Below are 14498 nucleotides of genomic sequence, written 5' to 3' on the forward strand. Positions count from 1 at the left end.
TTCATAGGGACTGCTTCTCCTGTAGAAAGTAGCTCTGATGGAAACTGTTCAGTGGATTATCGAGAGTAACGTGGACACAGTGAGCACCACAAACCAAATTCAGTTCTCCTCCTATTATATTGGTGTGTTAGCAGAAACCTCACTGATAGATTTCTTAATACCTGCACAAATAAACAGAGAAAGTAAGACAAGACAAGATAAGATAAGATTTTTTATTCTTGACTTTATAATTGTCGGCATGTTTTTTTTAGTGCTTTAGTGTTTTGGATGAACCAATCATTTAGCACTGTTTGCAGTGTTTCATTTAGTGTTGGGTAGCTTAAACTAATGAAATGAATCATATTTTATGGCTTCACATGTTTGGCATGTGATCAGAGAAGAATAAAAAAGTACATTTACCTCTAGAAAGTTGCAGGATTAAAGCCTCTAAAAAAAATAAACGACTCAAATGAATATCCAGTATCTCAAAACTATTCGTTATAACAACACTTAATAAATGTACTAAGGGTCTTTTTTACCACTTGAATATGAGCGCAGCTCAGGTTTTTTGACAGTAGGTGGCAGAAGCGTCCCGTCAACACCGGAAACACATGAGCAGCAGAAGAAGAAGAAGAAATACGTGCAGCGTGACGTTGGATGTCTGCGCCGGGACATCCACACGTGTTGTTTTCATGCACGTCTGAGCGCTTTAAGTCCCGACAGAGTTTGATATTTCTGTGTCAGAGAACAGGTTAAAACCACAGCGACAAATATGGGGAAGAAACTCAAAGTCGGAAAGACCAGAAAAGATAAGTTCTACCATCTGGCCAAAGAAACAGGTAGAGTACAACTCCTGTGAAATATCAGACTGTGTGCTTTGAGGTGGAGATCAGCACTAGCAGGGCTGCTAACCAACTCGATCACTCTAAAAAGAAGCTTGCTGGGTCTGGATTGTGTCAAATGTCTGATTACACCTTTGTCTTTTTCAGGTTATCGGTCTCGTTCATCCTTCAAACTCATTCAGCTCAACCGTAAATTTCAGTTTCTGCAGAAAGCCAGAGCTCTGGTGGACCTGTGTGCTGCTCCTGGTGGATGGTGAGCTGCCTGTCAATCATCAGATCATGATTATATGTCAAAGGGTTGAAAGCTGGGGTGCCCAAACTGTAATCCATAACAGGGCCACAAATTAAATCTGATTTTGGGACCTCTTGTCACATTTCTAAAAAGTCCTTTAGTGATTTTCTTGGGAAAAGTTGGTTCTTGAACTGCATTTCGTTGCCCTGTACATGTACATGTGTAATGACAATAAAGTTGAATCTAATCTAATCTAATCTTGTAGGAGTACAAATAGGACTCTTATTTCTTATTTAAAATCTAACTTGCCTATGATTGATTCTTGAAAAAATCATGTTTAAGTATTGGAAATAACTGCAAAATAAATAAATATATATAAAGACGCCCTAGAAAATGGTCAGTAAGAAATCACTCAGTGTGGGGCATCCTACGTTTGTAGTGTGTCGTTTCGTGGGTGACTTTATCAAAGCTGCACTTGGTTAAAGATTTGAACAGACTATAAGTGTCTCAGTCATCTTTAAATAGATAGATGATGAATGGACTGTACTTATATACCACCCATCTAGTCTTCTGACCAGTCAAAATGCTTTTACATACATTACACATTAACATACTTTTGTATTTTTGTACTTTTTGGAAAATATTTTGTCATCCTGGGCGGACTGCAAACATCCTTTACTGAATGAAAGCCATACGGCCAGACCTTGGAGTTATGTACACTGTACATGAGTGCTGATGTCACAAACTGCATTCATGTATTTGTATGTTTTGCCTAGAGAGACAAGTGAAAGTAGCACAATGAATAAACTCATGATTCTCCTCGCAGGCTGCAGGTGGCCTCCAAGTTTATGCCTGTATCAAGTCTCATTATTGGTGAGTGTCATGTCATCAAGATGATCTGATAATAAATTATATAATTGGTTTGGAGAAGCCCAATTTTCAAATTGCTGTTTTTTTTAAAAACGTGTGTCCTCCTGTCAGGTGTTGACCTGGTGCCCATCAAGCCGATCCCTAATGTGGTGGCGCTGCAAGAAGACATCACCACTGAGAAATGCAGACAGGTGAGGCAGCTGAGTTCATACACTGCTGCTGCATACACTGAATACATACAGAATAACTATTTTCACATCCATGCAAAAGCCCTGATTTTGTTAGTCACAAACTATCGGATCATTCTTAAAATGGGTTTGTTAAAGGAGGTTACTGTCTGTCCCGTTTGCAGGCTTTACGAAAGGAGCTACAGACCTGGAAGGTCGATGTTGTGTTAAATGACGGAGCTCCAAATGTGGGAGCCAACTGGCAGTATGATGCCTTTTCACAAGGTGGGTGCCACTAAAGCAACATTTTCAAGATATTGGACTCAAATTTAAAACACACACTCAGTCAGCATGATACGTTTTTACCCATTTGTACGGTATGTGTCTCACTTTGTGTTCCCTTCTCCACCCCCAGCTCATTTGACGCTCATGGCTCTGAAGCTGGCCTGTGAGTTCCTGACCAAGGGTGGCACTTTCGTCACCAAGGTCTTCCGCTCCAAAGACTACCAGCCACTGCTCTGGATCTTCCAGCAGTTCTTCAAGAAGGTGCAGGCCACCAAGCCACAGGCATCTAGGAATGAATCCGCCGAAATCTTCGTCATCTGTCAGGGTCAGTGGCAGCTACAGATGATTTAGAGTTTTTAAATTTCTTGGCCACTTCTGCCGATCATATCTGAACCTGATTTATTTTTCCCTCACCAGGTTTTGTTGCCCCAGACAAAATCGACAGTAAGTTCTTTGACCCCAAACATGCGTTCAAAGAGGTGGAGGTGCAGGTCAAAACTGTGAGGGAGCTGATTCCTGTCAAGAAACCAAAGGTATGTTCACTGAATGGGATGATGGTGTGCTAGCTGAGCAGTGTAACAGATTCAAGTTAACCATTTACTCACAATAAGAGCACCAAACCTGACTGCCTGTGGCTGTTTTACACATGATTTGCTGTGATAATTTTCAAATATTTGACTCAAATTATCACATGCATCACTGACCAAACCACTGCTCCTCCGTTTCAGGCCGAGGGATATAAGGATGGGGATCTGACTCTTTACCACAGTTTCACAGTAACAGCCTTCCTGAAAGCCGATAACGCTATAGACTTCCTGGGCAGTGCCAGTGAGGTGAGATCTCTGTCAAAGTCTGCACATTTAATGCCATTTCATTGAAAATTCTGTTAGATATATATGGTGAATTATCCTGGACCCCATTATTTGACAGTCTATAATTCAAATATTAAGCAAAGGAAACCTTCTTATGATCATTCTTACTCTCTCCATTCAGATCTCCTTCGACAACACAGACCTGGAGTCTCACCCGGCCACCACACCTGAGATAAAGGAGTGCTGTCGTGACATCAAAGTATTGGGTCGCAAAGAGCTCCGGTAAATCTTCTCCTTCACTTACTGCTGAAATAATAATAATAATGATAATGATAATAATAATAATAATAACAATAATAATAATAATAATATAATAACAATAATAATAATAATAAACACACTTCTTTCCTTCATCCTCACGTCAGCTTGCTGCTGAACTGGAGGACCAAACTGAGGAAATATCTGGCCAAAAAACTGAAGACGGAGGCCAAACAGCTTGACGGGGAGATCAAGTAAAGTTTTTACAGCACCTTTCTTAAAACAAACAAAAAAAAAACCTGCTGAAATATTTCTATATCGTTGGCAGAAAGCTGATAACAAAAATCCTTTTTGCCTTTCAGCTTAAGTTCAGATGAAGAGGCTGAATCAGATGGAGAACCAGAAAAGAAGAAAGATGAGCAGGAGGATGAGGAGGACGATGAGAAGGAGGAGGAAGAAATGGAGAAGAAACTGGCAGAACTGAAAGCTGAGGAAGTTACTGAGCTCAAACGGTACATTTACTTTTTCTTTCTTTTCATTATCGTTTATTTCTGTAATATTCCGAATGTGATTTATAAATCTTATTTTTGTACTTTCTTCTGATTGTCCTTGAACACCTCTGTCATATTGAAGAGTGTTATTTCAGTATCTGAACAGTAAGTTCAGAGCCCATGAATGGGGCTGTGAACTATTGGCACTGCTGATTTGCTGCCATTGGTGCCGCAGAAGCACTTTGCCTCTTGCCATCTTGTCGTCCTAGCTCTCTCGATGCAACTTGCTGTACAAGTTTGTATAACTGTCGTGCTCCAACAGGAAGAAGAGGAAGCTGCTGAAGGAGCGGAGAAAGCAGAGGGAGAGGGTGGAGCTGAAGATGGACCTGCCTGGCTGCTCCATTGCAGATACTGGTGATTCATCCATGTTCTCCCTCAGCACCATCAATAAGCAAAAGGTGAAGACCAGACGAACACACAGATGCAAACCTCTCACTTACACTTTAAATCTCTGTTTAAACTGACATCAGTTTTGATGCAGATATTGTCAGCTGAACCTTTTCCCAATGCTAATGTCATGTTCCTTTTGGTGTTCACCTCTCTCCAACAGTTGCTGGCTGATATATCCAAGGGGGACATGAAGGCAGCAGATGCCCTGGCTGAAGGAGATGATGACCTCCACCTGTCTGAGGAAGAGGATGATGAGGCGGATAAAATGTCCCTGGCCTCTGATTTAGATGACGAGGACTTGGAGGAGGTGGAGCAGAGACAGAAAGAGCTGGAGAAGAAAGCACCAAAGAAGTAAGTGGCCATCAGACAAAGAACAGAAAACAACCCTGTGCATTAAAAAAAAACATGTTTCTACAATGTCCTGCTAAGATCCTCTCTCTGACTCGTTAGTAATTATTTTGTTTTAGATTGTCTGCTTATTCATGTGTGTGTTTCCCAGAGTAAAGTTTACTGTAGAAGAGGAGGAGGAGGAGGATGAAGAGCAGGGAAGTGGCCTTCTGGTGGAACTAGAGGGAAAGGATGAGAAGAAAGAACGAGAGGCCAACCTGTGGTTCAGCAAGGTACAGTTTATCGTATGATGTTCGAGTTGACAGTTACACAAACATCACTGATCCTCCCTCGCGGCTTACATGTGTGACCGCTGACCTTTGAGCCTGCTGTCATCTTTTCTCTTCAGGGCATCTTCTCTGAGATTGACTTGGAAGGAGACGCTGAGAGTGAGCTCCAACAGTCCGAGTGGCTTCAGAATAAACAAAAAGGTAACAGTCTCACCCGTTTCTCATTCATTAATTCACACGTTTATAAAATAGACTTCAATTGTTCATTTTTTTAAAAAAAAGGACAAAACTAGTGCAAAATGTCACTTTCAAAACGAAAGCTCTGATCAAATAATAACAAATTTGTATCTTTTTATAGAAAAAGGCAAGAAGAGGAAAGCTGAAGAGATCGAAGAGGAGGAGGAGAAGGAGGAGGTGGTGGTGGCTGCTGCCCCTCCACCAGTGGAAGAAAAGGCGGGACCTTCACAGGAAGCTGCAGAGGAGAGTGACAGCGACTCAGACAGCAGCGATGATGAGAAGTAAAACCTCATTTACTGTGGCTGTTTTTGGTTTATTTTGTTCAAAATATTACACGATGAATCTAGTTTGATTCATATTTTTTTACTGGATATATACACGTAAATATTCACTGAGTATTTTGCTGCTTGTTCCAGGGAGATTACCAAGATGAAACATGCCAAGGGGGCTGGTGGGGCGTCAGGAACGGCTGATGATGATGACTTCCAGGTTGTTCCTGTAGAAAGCACCAGTGAGTATGAGAAATTTCATTCGTTTCAGGTTTTAAGCTGATCTCCAACCTACATAAATCCTAATTTAAGTAAAAGTGTTTCAGCCTCCATATATTTATGGACGTTTGTGGCTTCTGTGCTCCTCAGGTAAGAAAGCCAGGATCCTGGATGCAGAAGGCCTGGCCCTGGGCTGTCAGATCGCTACGTCTAAGAAAAGAGCCAGGGACCTGTTGGACGGCTCCTTCCACAGGTGTGTGTGGTATTAAAGTGTGTTCCCAATGGTCTCACTGAGGTTACAGTAATTAGAGTATGTATTGATCCTGCTAACAATTATTGTGTGTTGGGCACTGCTGTTTCATATCATGTCATATCATGTCATGTCATGTCATGTCATGTCATGTCATATGCTCCTGCAGGTTTGCTAGCTCTGAGGAGCAGTGGGAGGTACCGGAGTGGTTCCTGGACGATGAACGAAAACACCGGAAGAAGCCGGTGCCAGTCACCAGAGAGATGGTGGAGGAGTACAAACAAAAATGGAAGGAGATTGATGCCCGACCAATCAAGCGAGTTGCAGAGGCCAAGGCCAGGAAGAAGAGGAGGGTAAGATCAAGGACCAATGCAATGCCGTATCTGACACCAAGGGCTGATCGGATATCAACTGAGTTATAATGCAATTCCTGCTTCTGTTATAAGATGAACAAAAACCTGTCTTAGTTGAAGGAGCCTGTAAATCAGGCCGTGGTCAAAGTGTTTCTGTAGATCTTATTGTTAGTTTCTCTGTGGTGTTTCCAGATGCTGAAGAAGATGGAGCAGGCTAAGAAGAAAGCAGAGGCAGTCGTCAACACAGTGGACATCTCCGAGAAGGAGAAGATGGCTCAGCTGAAGAGGTATGACGTCACACCTGTAGCATTGATGTTTCATACCGGCTCATTTTAGCAAGAATATAAATCTAATTTTGTCTTCTCTTTCTACCCTCTGCCAGTATCTACAAGAAAGCAGGCATAGGGAAGGAGAAGAGAGAAGTAACATACGTTGTGACCAAAAAGGGGGCTGGCAGGAAGGTAAGACGTCCTGCCGGTGTTAAGGGAGCCTTCAAAGTGGTGGACAGTCGCATGAAGAAAGACATGCGGGGAATGCAGAGGAAAGACCAACGTGCTAAAGGGGGCAAAGGAAAAGGTGGTAAAGGAAAAGGTGGGCAGTCAAAAGGTGGCAAAGGAGGGGTGAAGAGTGGTAAAGGGCGAAAAGGAAGATAAATTTGAACTGATGTCGCCTTGAGAGTCCTGCCTTTCTTACTGTTAAACACTGCCTGGTCTCATGTTGCAGCCAGGTGAGCATTTATGGAGCTTTGTGAGCTGAGATTCCTGCTACAGCTTGAGCTCCTGTGTCATGAACAGAGTTCAAAATGAACATGAATGCCCTCTTTAGCAAGTCCTTGATATGTTCTGTGGGTATTTAAATGCCAGTACTCTGTGCACGTCTTTCTCAAGATGTAGATTATTTGCCTTGAAACTCTGTGAACGGAGTGGATTCACTGAACAGCTGAACTGTAAAATCAAGTTAAACATAATAACAATAAATGTGTTCTCCAGAAATGTTGGTATTAATATTGTAAATATTATATACACATCTTTGCAATAAATGTTTTTGTTTAAATGAGTTGTTGAATCATTAATTTGCTATTTTTTTTCTGATGCTTTGTGCTGTTAAGAATGAGTCAAATGACATCAAGTTGCAAACTTTATATCTGGAAAAGAGAATGGACACAATACTACGCAATACTTTATGTAGTGAATACAAGCAGACACAGGTATAAAGGCTATTTACATTTTGATATCTTGATCCCAAGGAAACTCCTGAAATCAGACCAAATTCACACCAAAGATGTAACCGGAAGTGGCGTTGATGTCCTGGTTTCATGCACTGTAAATCTAAAGTAGCCTTTCTCATAGTATACAATTTCTTATTTTGTGTTTTTGAGGTGCATCAGATGTTATGAATGACGTCTGATAAATACTGTATCAGTTTATTTTACTGTGGTATGCACAATAAACACCAGTGATGGCACATATATTTATAATTCATTAAAACTCTTTATATTACTTGACTGTTTATTGTCTGCTCTTTCTTAGTCTTGTATTTATTTGGCAGCTTTAGTAGTTTCTTTGCATATTGATATTTTATATACAATGGTGAGCTAATAAAAAAAAAAGTCATTTCAGCTTCATACAACATTAAAATGACAGTGAAGCAGAAAAATAAATATGATAAAACACTGGATGGGTTAGTTTTTCTTTACTAATTTTACAAATACATTACTTTTTTATACGTTTAAATACATTTTGAACTCTATTTTGTAGTAATGTATAAGTAATATTTAAATTTCTATTGTAATAATAATTTTAATTGTATTAATATGATGACAAACAGAAGTCGGTAAAGGTTAAATTTCGCTAAAACGATGCTGCTGTCTATAAACTCCATTTCCCGTGAGCCTTTGCGAAAAACATAAATTGGGTCAAAGGGTGCTAGTAGGAAGTGTCCTAACAATTATAGTTGTTATGCCAAGTAAAGGGCGGTTAAAGCTGTCAGGAGAGGACAGAAATCTGTAATATTCAGCCTGCGTGTCCTGTCAGAGTATCAAGACTAACTTTGAGTCTGAAATAATCTCAGCAGCTGTAGTTTAACGTTTACTAGCTAGCATTAGCTTTAGCTAGCTGCTCTGAATTTTATCCAGCTTGACGAGCTTCAACACCGGACTGTCAGCCGGGGAAAGTGTCCTCCTCTCGGCGCTAGGATGATCCTGCTCCTGCTGGTATGCAGCCTGTCACTGGCTGCCACGGGACAGAAGGAAGAAGACGACTGGATAGACCCTTACGACATGCTCAACTACGATGCGAGCACCAAAACTATGAAGAAACCTGCAGAGGTTGGGTGATGTTGAATATCTTGCATGGACTTCATTACATTTGCTGACGTTGACATTTCCCCCTGAAAAGCCATGTCTGTGTGTGTGTGTGTGTGTGTGTGTGTGTGTGTGTGTGTGTGTTGTGTGTGTGTGTGTGTGTGTGTGCGCCTCATAGTCTGAAAACTATCCCAATGTGCCAACCAAAAGAAGAGAGTACAGTGAGACTGAGCAGACCCAGTGTGACAAACAAGTAGCAGATCTACAGAAACAGGTGAGTGGGTTAAAGGTAAAGCATTTGTTAGAGGAAACCAGTCACCACAGTTCAGTTTAATTCAGAGATAGCTCGGCCACACCTGGCTCAAAATATAAATCATGTATGGTATCATTGTATGTTCGGCTAAATGATGACACCACAAACAAAAGGTTTGAGACATCCCCGTTCTTCATCCTTCGACCAGATAGTACAAGTTAAAATCCCCTTGAGATCTGCCGACTCTACCGAGCATCACAGATGTTGTGCTTCTCTTTCATTCAGGTCGAAGAGCAAAAGAACACGATCAAGCTCATGTCGCAGCAGCCTACGTGCGCTCCAGTGTTCAAGCGATTTCTTAAAAGAGTCCTGAACGAAATGGAAAGAGTTGGTATGGTACGTAGCTACTGTATGCGGCTTTCAATACGTCTTTGCTGAACTAAGTAATACGTTTCTCGCAGTCGTCCTGTGTGTTTTAAATGTGATATCTCTGTTTCGGACTCTAGATAGAGCACTTTAGCACAATACAATAGAAAATGAAGCACTGCCATTTTAACACACATCCCATTTTCTCTCCAGCCAAGCGACTCCTCGGACCTCTTCTATGATGCCAAAGTCAAACTGTCCAAACACACCGTGACAGAGATTAAGGCATTTCTTGAGGGTCAAGACAGCTCACGACTAGGGGCTCTGGACAATGCTGTCAGTCAGATACTGGTGGAACTCAGAGCACATAACTATGAGGCCTGGAAGTGGCGTTTCGAAGACTCCTTTGGCGTGGAGCTTGACACAGTATTAAAAGTAAGCTCATTCGTTTCTTTGATGTCTTTTGCTTATGGGTCAGTGTGTTTCCCACTGGATTTTGTGGTGACCCCTCTAGTGGGGTCCACGGGAAGATTTTAAATCCATCAATCTGGTGCACTTTGAGAACAAAATTAAAGTCTGACCAAAACTGAAACTAACACAGTAACTTTCTCGCAGCCCTCCGACACACAGGAAAAGGAAACATAATCAGGAAGCAGTGTATTGTGTTACTACAATAGATTATATAAATAAAGGATGCGTCCAAAATAAGGTCAGAGTAACTTCAGGAAAATGATTCCTGATCTGCTTCTGCATGTATATGTGGGTTTTCTACCGATGTAACCTGATTTCTCTGAGTAACCTGTAAATATAATGAAAATCAGACCTCTTTTTTTTTTTTACTAGTCAGGGGCCCAACAAATCTGCGCTCTTATCCTCTGTTGTATGACATAACAAGTTGTCAAAGTTGCGAAAATGTTTTTTCCTGTTTTGAATGTAGCTTTTAAACAGTCACAATCTCTGTTCTCTCTTTCCAGATGGGGCTGTCTGTTCTGATCATAGTGGCCATCATATGCACTCAGCTGTGGTCAACGGTGTCCTGGTTCATACAGTTCAGTAGACTGTTTGCTGTCTGCTTCTTTATCAGCATTATCTGGAACTGGTTTTATCTGTACAAGGTGAAGCTCTTTCAGCTCCCATGTTCTTGTTCTGCTGTTACTAAATTATTATTTTTTTTGTTTTTGTTTATAATGATGTTGCTTGTTTTTCTCAGATTGCTTTTGCTGATCACCTAAACAAGATGGCAAAGATGGATGGCATCAATGAAAAATGCACTGGACTTCAGAAAATTAACTGGGTGGATAGCTTGAAAGGTGAGCCGGTTACAAGTTTGAACGTATATTAACCCTCCTGTAAAATAGCTGCACAAAATGTCAACTTTAACACAGAACCCCTTTTCAGCTCTGTTGGACGGATGTATTTTTGATGTATTTCGCTCAGAAAGCAGGCTGAACTTCCTCAACTCATAATCAAATACTCCCTGCGAGAACTGATCTTTTGACCAGGTGGGGGCAGTAGAAACAAGTTGTGAACACAACACTGGCAAACAATTGTTATTTACACATCCAGCAGTTATTATTATTATTATTATTATTATTATTACACATTACTATTTATTTGGACTTGTGGAAGTCTAATAGCTCTTTTCTGGTCTCCACTTCATCCTAGGGAAATATTGGCTCTTCAGCTGGTCTCTGCCTTTGCCATTAAAACAGTTAGATGTTGACCAGACATCTAAACAATAAGCTGAAACTCACCAAAAAGCTCTGCAAGCTGAGTAAAGCTCTGAATTCAGGTGATAATTCTCCGATACACTGTCATTTTAAATATTAATTAAAGCGGCTTTGATCGTTCTGTTTGTTTAACAAATTCAGAATAAAATGAATTGGAGATACTCTGTTTTCGCTACATGATGGTGATGTCAGTACTTCATGTTTAACTTTATTATTATTGGTCCGCACTCCTTGAGAAGATGTAGCTCTATTACTGACAGTAAGACTATAGTTTCCACTGAACTCATTCTTTTGAATCACTTTCTTAGCTGCCTCTACTGTCTGGTGTCTGTTTTGCTGCAGAGGTTTTCAGAAGCACCTTGACTCTTCAGGATGACCCTTGTAAGAAATACTACGAACTCATCATGGTCAACCCGATTCTGCTGGTACCGCCTATCAAGGTAGGTCAATATGACGGCGTCTGTGTGAGCACCTGTACAGGCAACGTGACAGAATAAATAATCTATTCGCTTTTGTTTTAAGACAAACCCAAAGTGCCAATTTTTCTGCATTGCTGTTTTATTTTCCAGTTTTTAGGCATTTTTTTTTTTGAGGAAATTAAATCATTTCACTCTATAATATAAAGTCAGTTTGGAAATGAGACAGAAGTTACAAGCTAGACATCTCCTCTCTGTTTAGGCAATCTCGGTTACCTTCACAACCATGATCACAGAGCCACTGAAGCACGTTGGCCAGGGGATCAGTGAGTTTCTTCGAGCCCTCCTCCAAGATCTTCCTATTACCCTGCAGATCCCAGTTCTACTAACTATCATGCTGTGCATTATGGTAAAGACTCTTGAAAACACTCATATCAAATAAATGAACTCAGAGGATGTTTTTCTATACGTGTATGTTCATTTGACTCTTCCACAGGTATGCATGTATGGAGGTGTGCAGTCAGCCTTTCAGTATGGCATCCTTGCACCTTTCCGCCGCCCTCGAAGGGAACCACCTCCTGAACAGCTAGAGCAGCCGCAGCAACGCCCCCTGGGGATCGAGTACCGTGACCACTTAGCAGGAGGGGACGCACCACAACATGCCCCAAGGCATCGAGCCGACGATGCCAGGCTACACAGGAATCAAGTTCATCAGAGGCGGCCCAACAGGCCCAGGAACCAGTCAACCAAGGTGGTTGTGGAGACACTACGGACTGCCTACCCTGCTCACAGTGAGGACGAGACGGATGCTGCGCAGCGTGAGGAAGAGCAGAATGTCTCTGCTGAGTCAGATCCAGAAAACCAGCAGGACGTGCAGGAGGAGCCAGCAGGAGTGGCTGCTAGCAGTGTTGATGCTAATAAAACCAAATCAGAACCTAAACCCCGTGAATCAGATCCAGCTGAATCAAACTCTATGGATGTTGACACAGACTTTTCTAGAGATGGACGCCACACAGATGGTGCAGCAGGTGATCCTCAGCCAGCAGAAAGACGTCCGGCAGAGAGACAGCCGGCAGAAAGACAGCCTTCACAAACTAATGTTCAGGTGAGCTCTCTTTTAAAAAAAACAGGAAATTCATCTTACTAATATGAAACTTTAGTGCTTCATAACTGTGATCAAACCATTAAAGTGCCTTGTTTGTTATGCTCTGATGCTTCAGCATGGCACATGCGCTAATGGATTGATGAATATTCACACGCAACATAAATTGGTAAATAAGTATTTCATAACTAGTTTGATCTGTGTTTTCATGAGAGCTGTTTGGTTTTGTCTTGTGCGTTTGCGTTGTGTGTTTAGCCAGCACCCTGAAGATGGATTTTATAGCTTTACATGCATGTCATATGTATGTACATGTACTGTATGTATAGGTTAGTGTAAGTGCAGCAATAAAGAGGTTGAATTTCACTGCATGTAAGTGAATTTAGTTAAAATAAACAGCCATTTAAGGGCTTTGCAAGATATTTTAGGGGTTCAAGCCAGTAATGTGCTTAATTCCGTCTCATAGTGTATAATGATTTATTGGTTGAAATATGTCTAAATCAAATATCTTACACTTTGGTTGGTTGATTTGTTTTCTCGTGATAACGACTTGATTTCATTTATTTTCTCAAGTTATTTATGTCATTATGTCAAAATAACAAATGTTGTTATCCAAGATAACGGGATAATCTCAAGATCTGAAGATTGTTTTCCTGAGGTGATAGCATAATAAATTAGAGATCTCGAGAAAACATAAAGGATAGTCTATTCATGATGTTTCCTGCAATTAATTGAATTTATCTCAGGGTAGCAACATTTGTTATTTCGACATGATGACCTAAATAGGTTGAGGAAAACAATTGAAATGAACTCGTTATCACGAGAAAAATGGGAAATAAAATGTATGAATGTATGTCCGCTTGAGGCTTCCGTAATGAATGCATCATTTCCTGCCGCATGACACTTTTCTTCAGACGTGTTCCTGTGTAATATGTTTCTGACGTTACCTCCCTCACTGCAGGACCCTCCAGCACCAGCAGACGACAGGACTCCCCCTCTCTCGCTGTCACCAGTTGAAACTGTCGGTATTTCCGTTCAGGAGACATCTCCAACAGCAGAGTAGACATCGGCATCCACATCGGTCAAAGCAAGAAGGCTGTTTCATTGTTTATGTTAACCAGCTAACTTTATCAAGCTGCTGTATGTGCCTTTTCCAAAACAGGAGGCACAAATACATTATGGTGAATCTGACGATGATGTCAGCTCTGCTGGGTTTTTTTTTTTGTCAGATGGAAAGACCATGACGTTGAATCAGCTGCACAGCAGCCAGACTCAAACAGGTGTCAGGAAACAGGAAATGAATATGTTAAAAACAGCACTGTTTATTTAATGTCGTGTTTCAGACCAGGTTTTCTTACTTTCACTGAATTGATCATGAAAGATAATGACTTGTTTGAATTTTGAAGTTGAAATCTAAGCTTGGATTTTGTCATTTAGAAGGGATCAAAGGTATTTCTCTATGCTGGTTTAAAAATGTTCTTTTTTATAGTAAGCAATTTTTGTAGATATAAAGGGTTTGTACATGGAGGCTTTGAAGCGGTGATTCTGAAGTCAGTTTCTGCTGAGCCTTTTTATTTCTTAATGTAAGGAGAAAATTGCTTGAACAAAGCATAAAAACCATTGCTGACAACTTGATTAGGCGCGTTGGAAGAAGTTGTGAATTTCATGAATTCATAAACAAATCTGTATGGTACAAAAGCATCAGTTTAAAGTTAAATCATGGTCAGCTCAGAGTAATCTTCCCCAAAAGTGTAAACACAGACACAGTTTGTTAGAGTGCCATATTTCCTATCAGGAGAGTAAATATTGGATTTATATTCGTCATGACTGGATGTGTTAACTAGCTACTGAAATGTTTAATACCTCAACTCTACAGGGTGATCATAAATCTGTGTTGTGGGTGTACAGTTTATTTTCATCGCTCACTAATAGCAAAGCTGTTTTTAAAATAATCTATTGCTTCTTGGATATTTCTCAAGTCATCATGAATATTCTGCTTTT

At 40.8% G+C, this 14498-nt stretch overlaps 2 protein-coding genes across 3 annotated transcripts; both read left to right on the plus strand.

The window, feature by feature from the left end:
- Positions 1-594: 594 nt before the first annotated feature.
- On the plus strand, positions 595-7387 carry ftsj3 (FtsJ RNA 2'-O-methyltransferase 3). The gene is made up of 21 exons (XM_019258889.2): positions 595-818; positions 969-1074; positions 1880-1926; positions 2035-2114; positions 2276-2375; positions 2506-2700; positions 2793-2908; positions 3104-3208; positions 3369-3469; positions 3613-3699; positions 3808-3957; positions 4259-4394; positions 4547-4737; positions 4886-5006; positions 5123-5204; positions 5362-5521; positions 5657-5751; positions 5879-5981; positions 6148-6331; positions 6524-6618; positions 6714-7387. The coding sequence occupies exons 1-21, from the start codon at positions 752-754 to the stop codon at positions 6982-6984; spliced, it is 2592 nt and encodes an 863-aa protein (XP_019114434.2). The 5' UTR covers positions 595-751; the 3' UTR covers positions 6985-7387.
- Positions 7388-8234: 847 nt separating this feature from the next.
- Positions 8235-14492, plus strand: clcc1 (chloride channel CLIC-like 1). Of its 2 annotated transcripts, XM_010747051.3 has the most exons (11): positions 8235-8657; positions 8812-8907; positions 9172-9282; positions 9466-9687; positions 10227-10367; positions 10463-10562; positions 11325-11422; positions 11661-11807; positions 11895-12503; positions 12619-12669; positions 13459-14492. In XM_010747051.3, exons 1-11 carry the CDS (start codon positions 8526-8528, stop codon positions 13558-13560), a joined length of 1809 nt encoding a protein of 602 aa, XP_010745353.3. In that variant the 5' UTR covers positions 8235-8525; the 3' UTR covers positions 13561-14492. The 2 variants fall into 2 exon arrangements, with proteins under 2 accessions (XP_010745353.3, XP_010745356.3); XM_010747054.3 differs by lacking the exon at positions 12619-12669.
- Positions 14493-14498: the final 6 nt, after the last annotated feature.

Source organism: Larimichthys crocea, chromosome XVII (genome assembly GCF_000972845.2).
Source record: "Larimichthys crocea isolate SSNF chromosome XVII, L_crocea_2.0, whole genome shotgun sequence".
Classification (NCBI taxonomy): Eukaryota; Metazoa; Chordata; class Actinopteri; family Sciaenidae; genus Larimichthys; species Larimichthys crocea.

Excerpts from the sequence above, each read along its gene's own strand:
- ftsj3 (XM_019258889.2), top strand. The coding sequence starts at position 752 with ATGGGGAAGAAACTCAAAGTCGGAAAGACCAGAAAAGATAAGTTCTAC. Across the intron at positions 2,909-3,103 it reads TTCCTGTCAAGAAACCAAAG|GCCGAGGGATATAAGGATGG; the intron begins GTATGTTCACTG and ends CCTCCGTTTCAG. Across the intron at positions 3,958-4,258 it reads GAAGTTACTGAGCTCAAACG|GAAGAAGAGGAAGCTGCTGA; the intron begins GTACATTTACTT and ends GTGCTCCAACAG.
- clcc1 (XM_010747051.3), top strand. The coding sequence starts at position 8,526 with ATGATCCTGCTCCTGCTGGTATGCAGCCTGTCACTGGCTGCCACGGGA. Across the intron at positions 8,658-8,811 it reads CTATGAAGAAACCTGCAGAG|TCTGAAAACTATCCCAATGT; the intron begins GTTGGGTGATGT and ends TGCGCCTCATAG. Across the intron at positions 8,908-9,171 it reads TAGCAGATCTACAGAAACAG|GTCGAAGAGCAAAAGAACAC; the intron begins GTGAGTGGGTTA and ends TCTTTCATTCAG.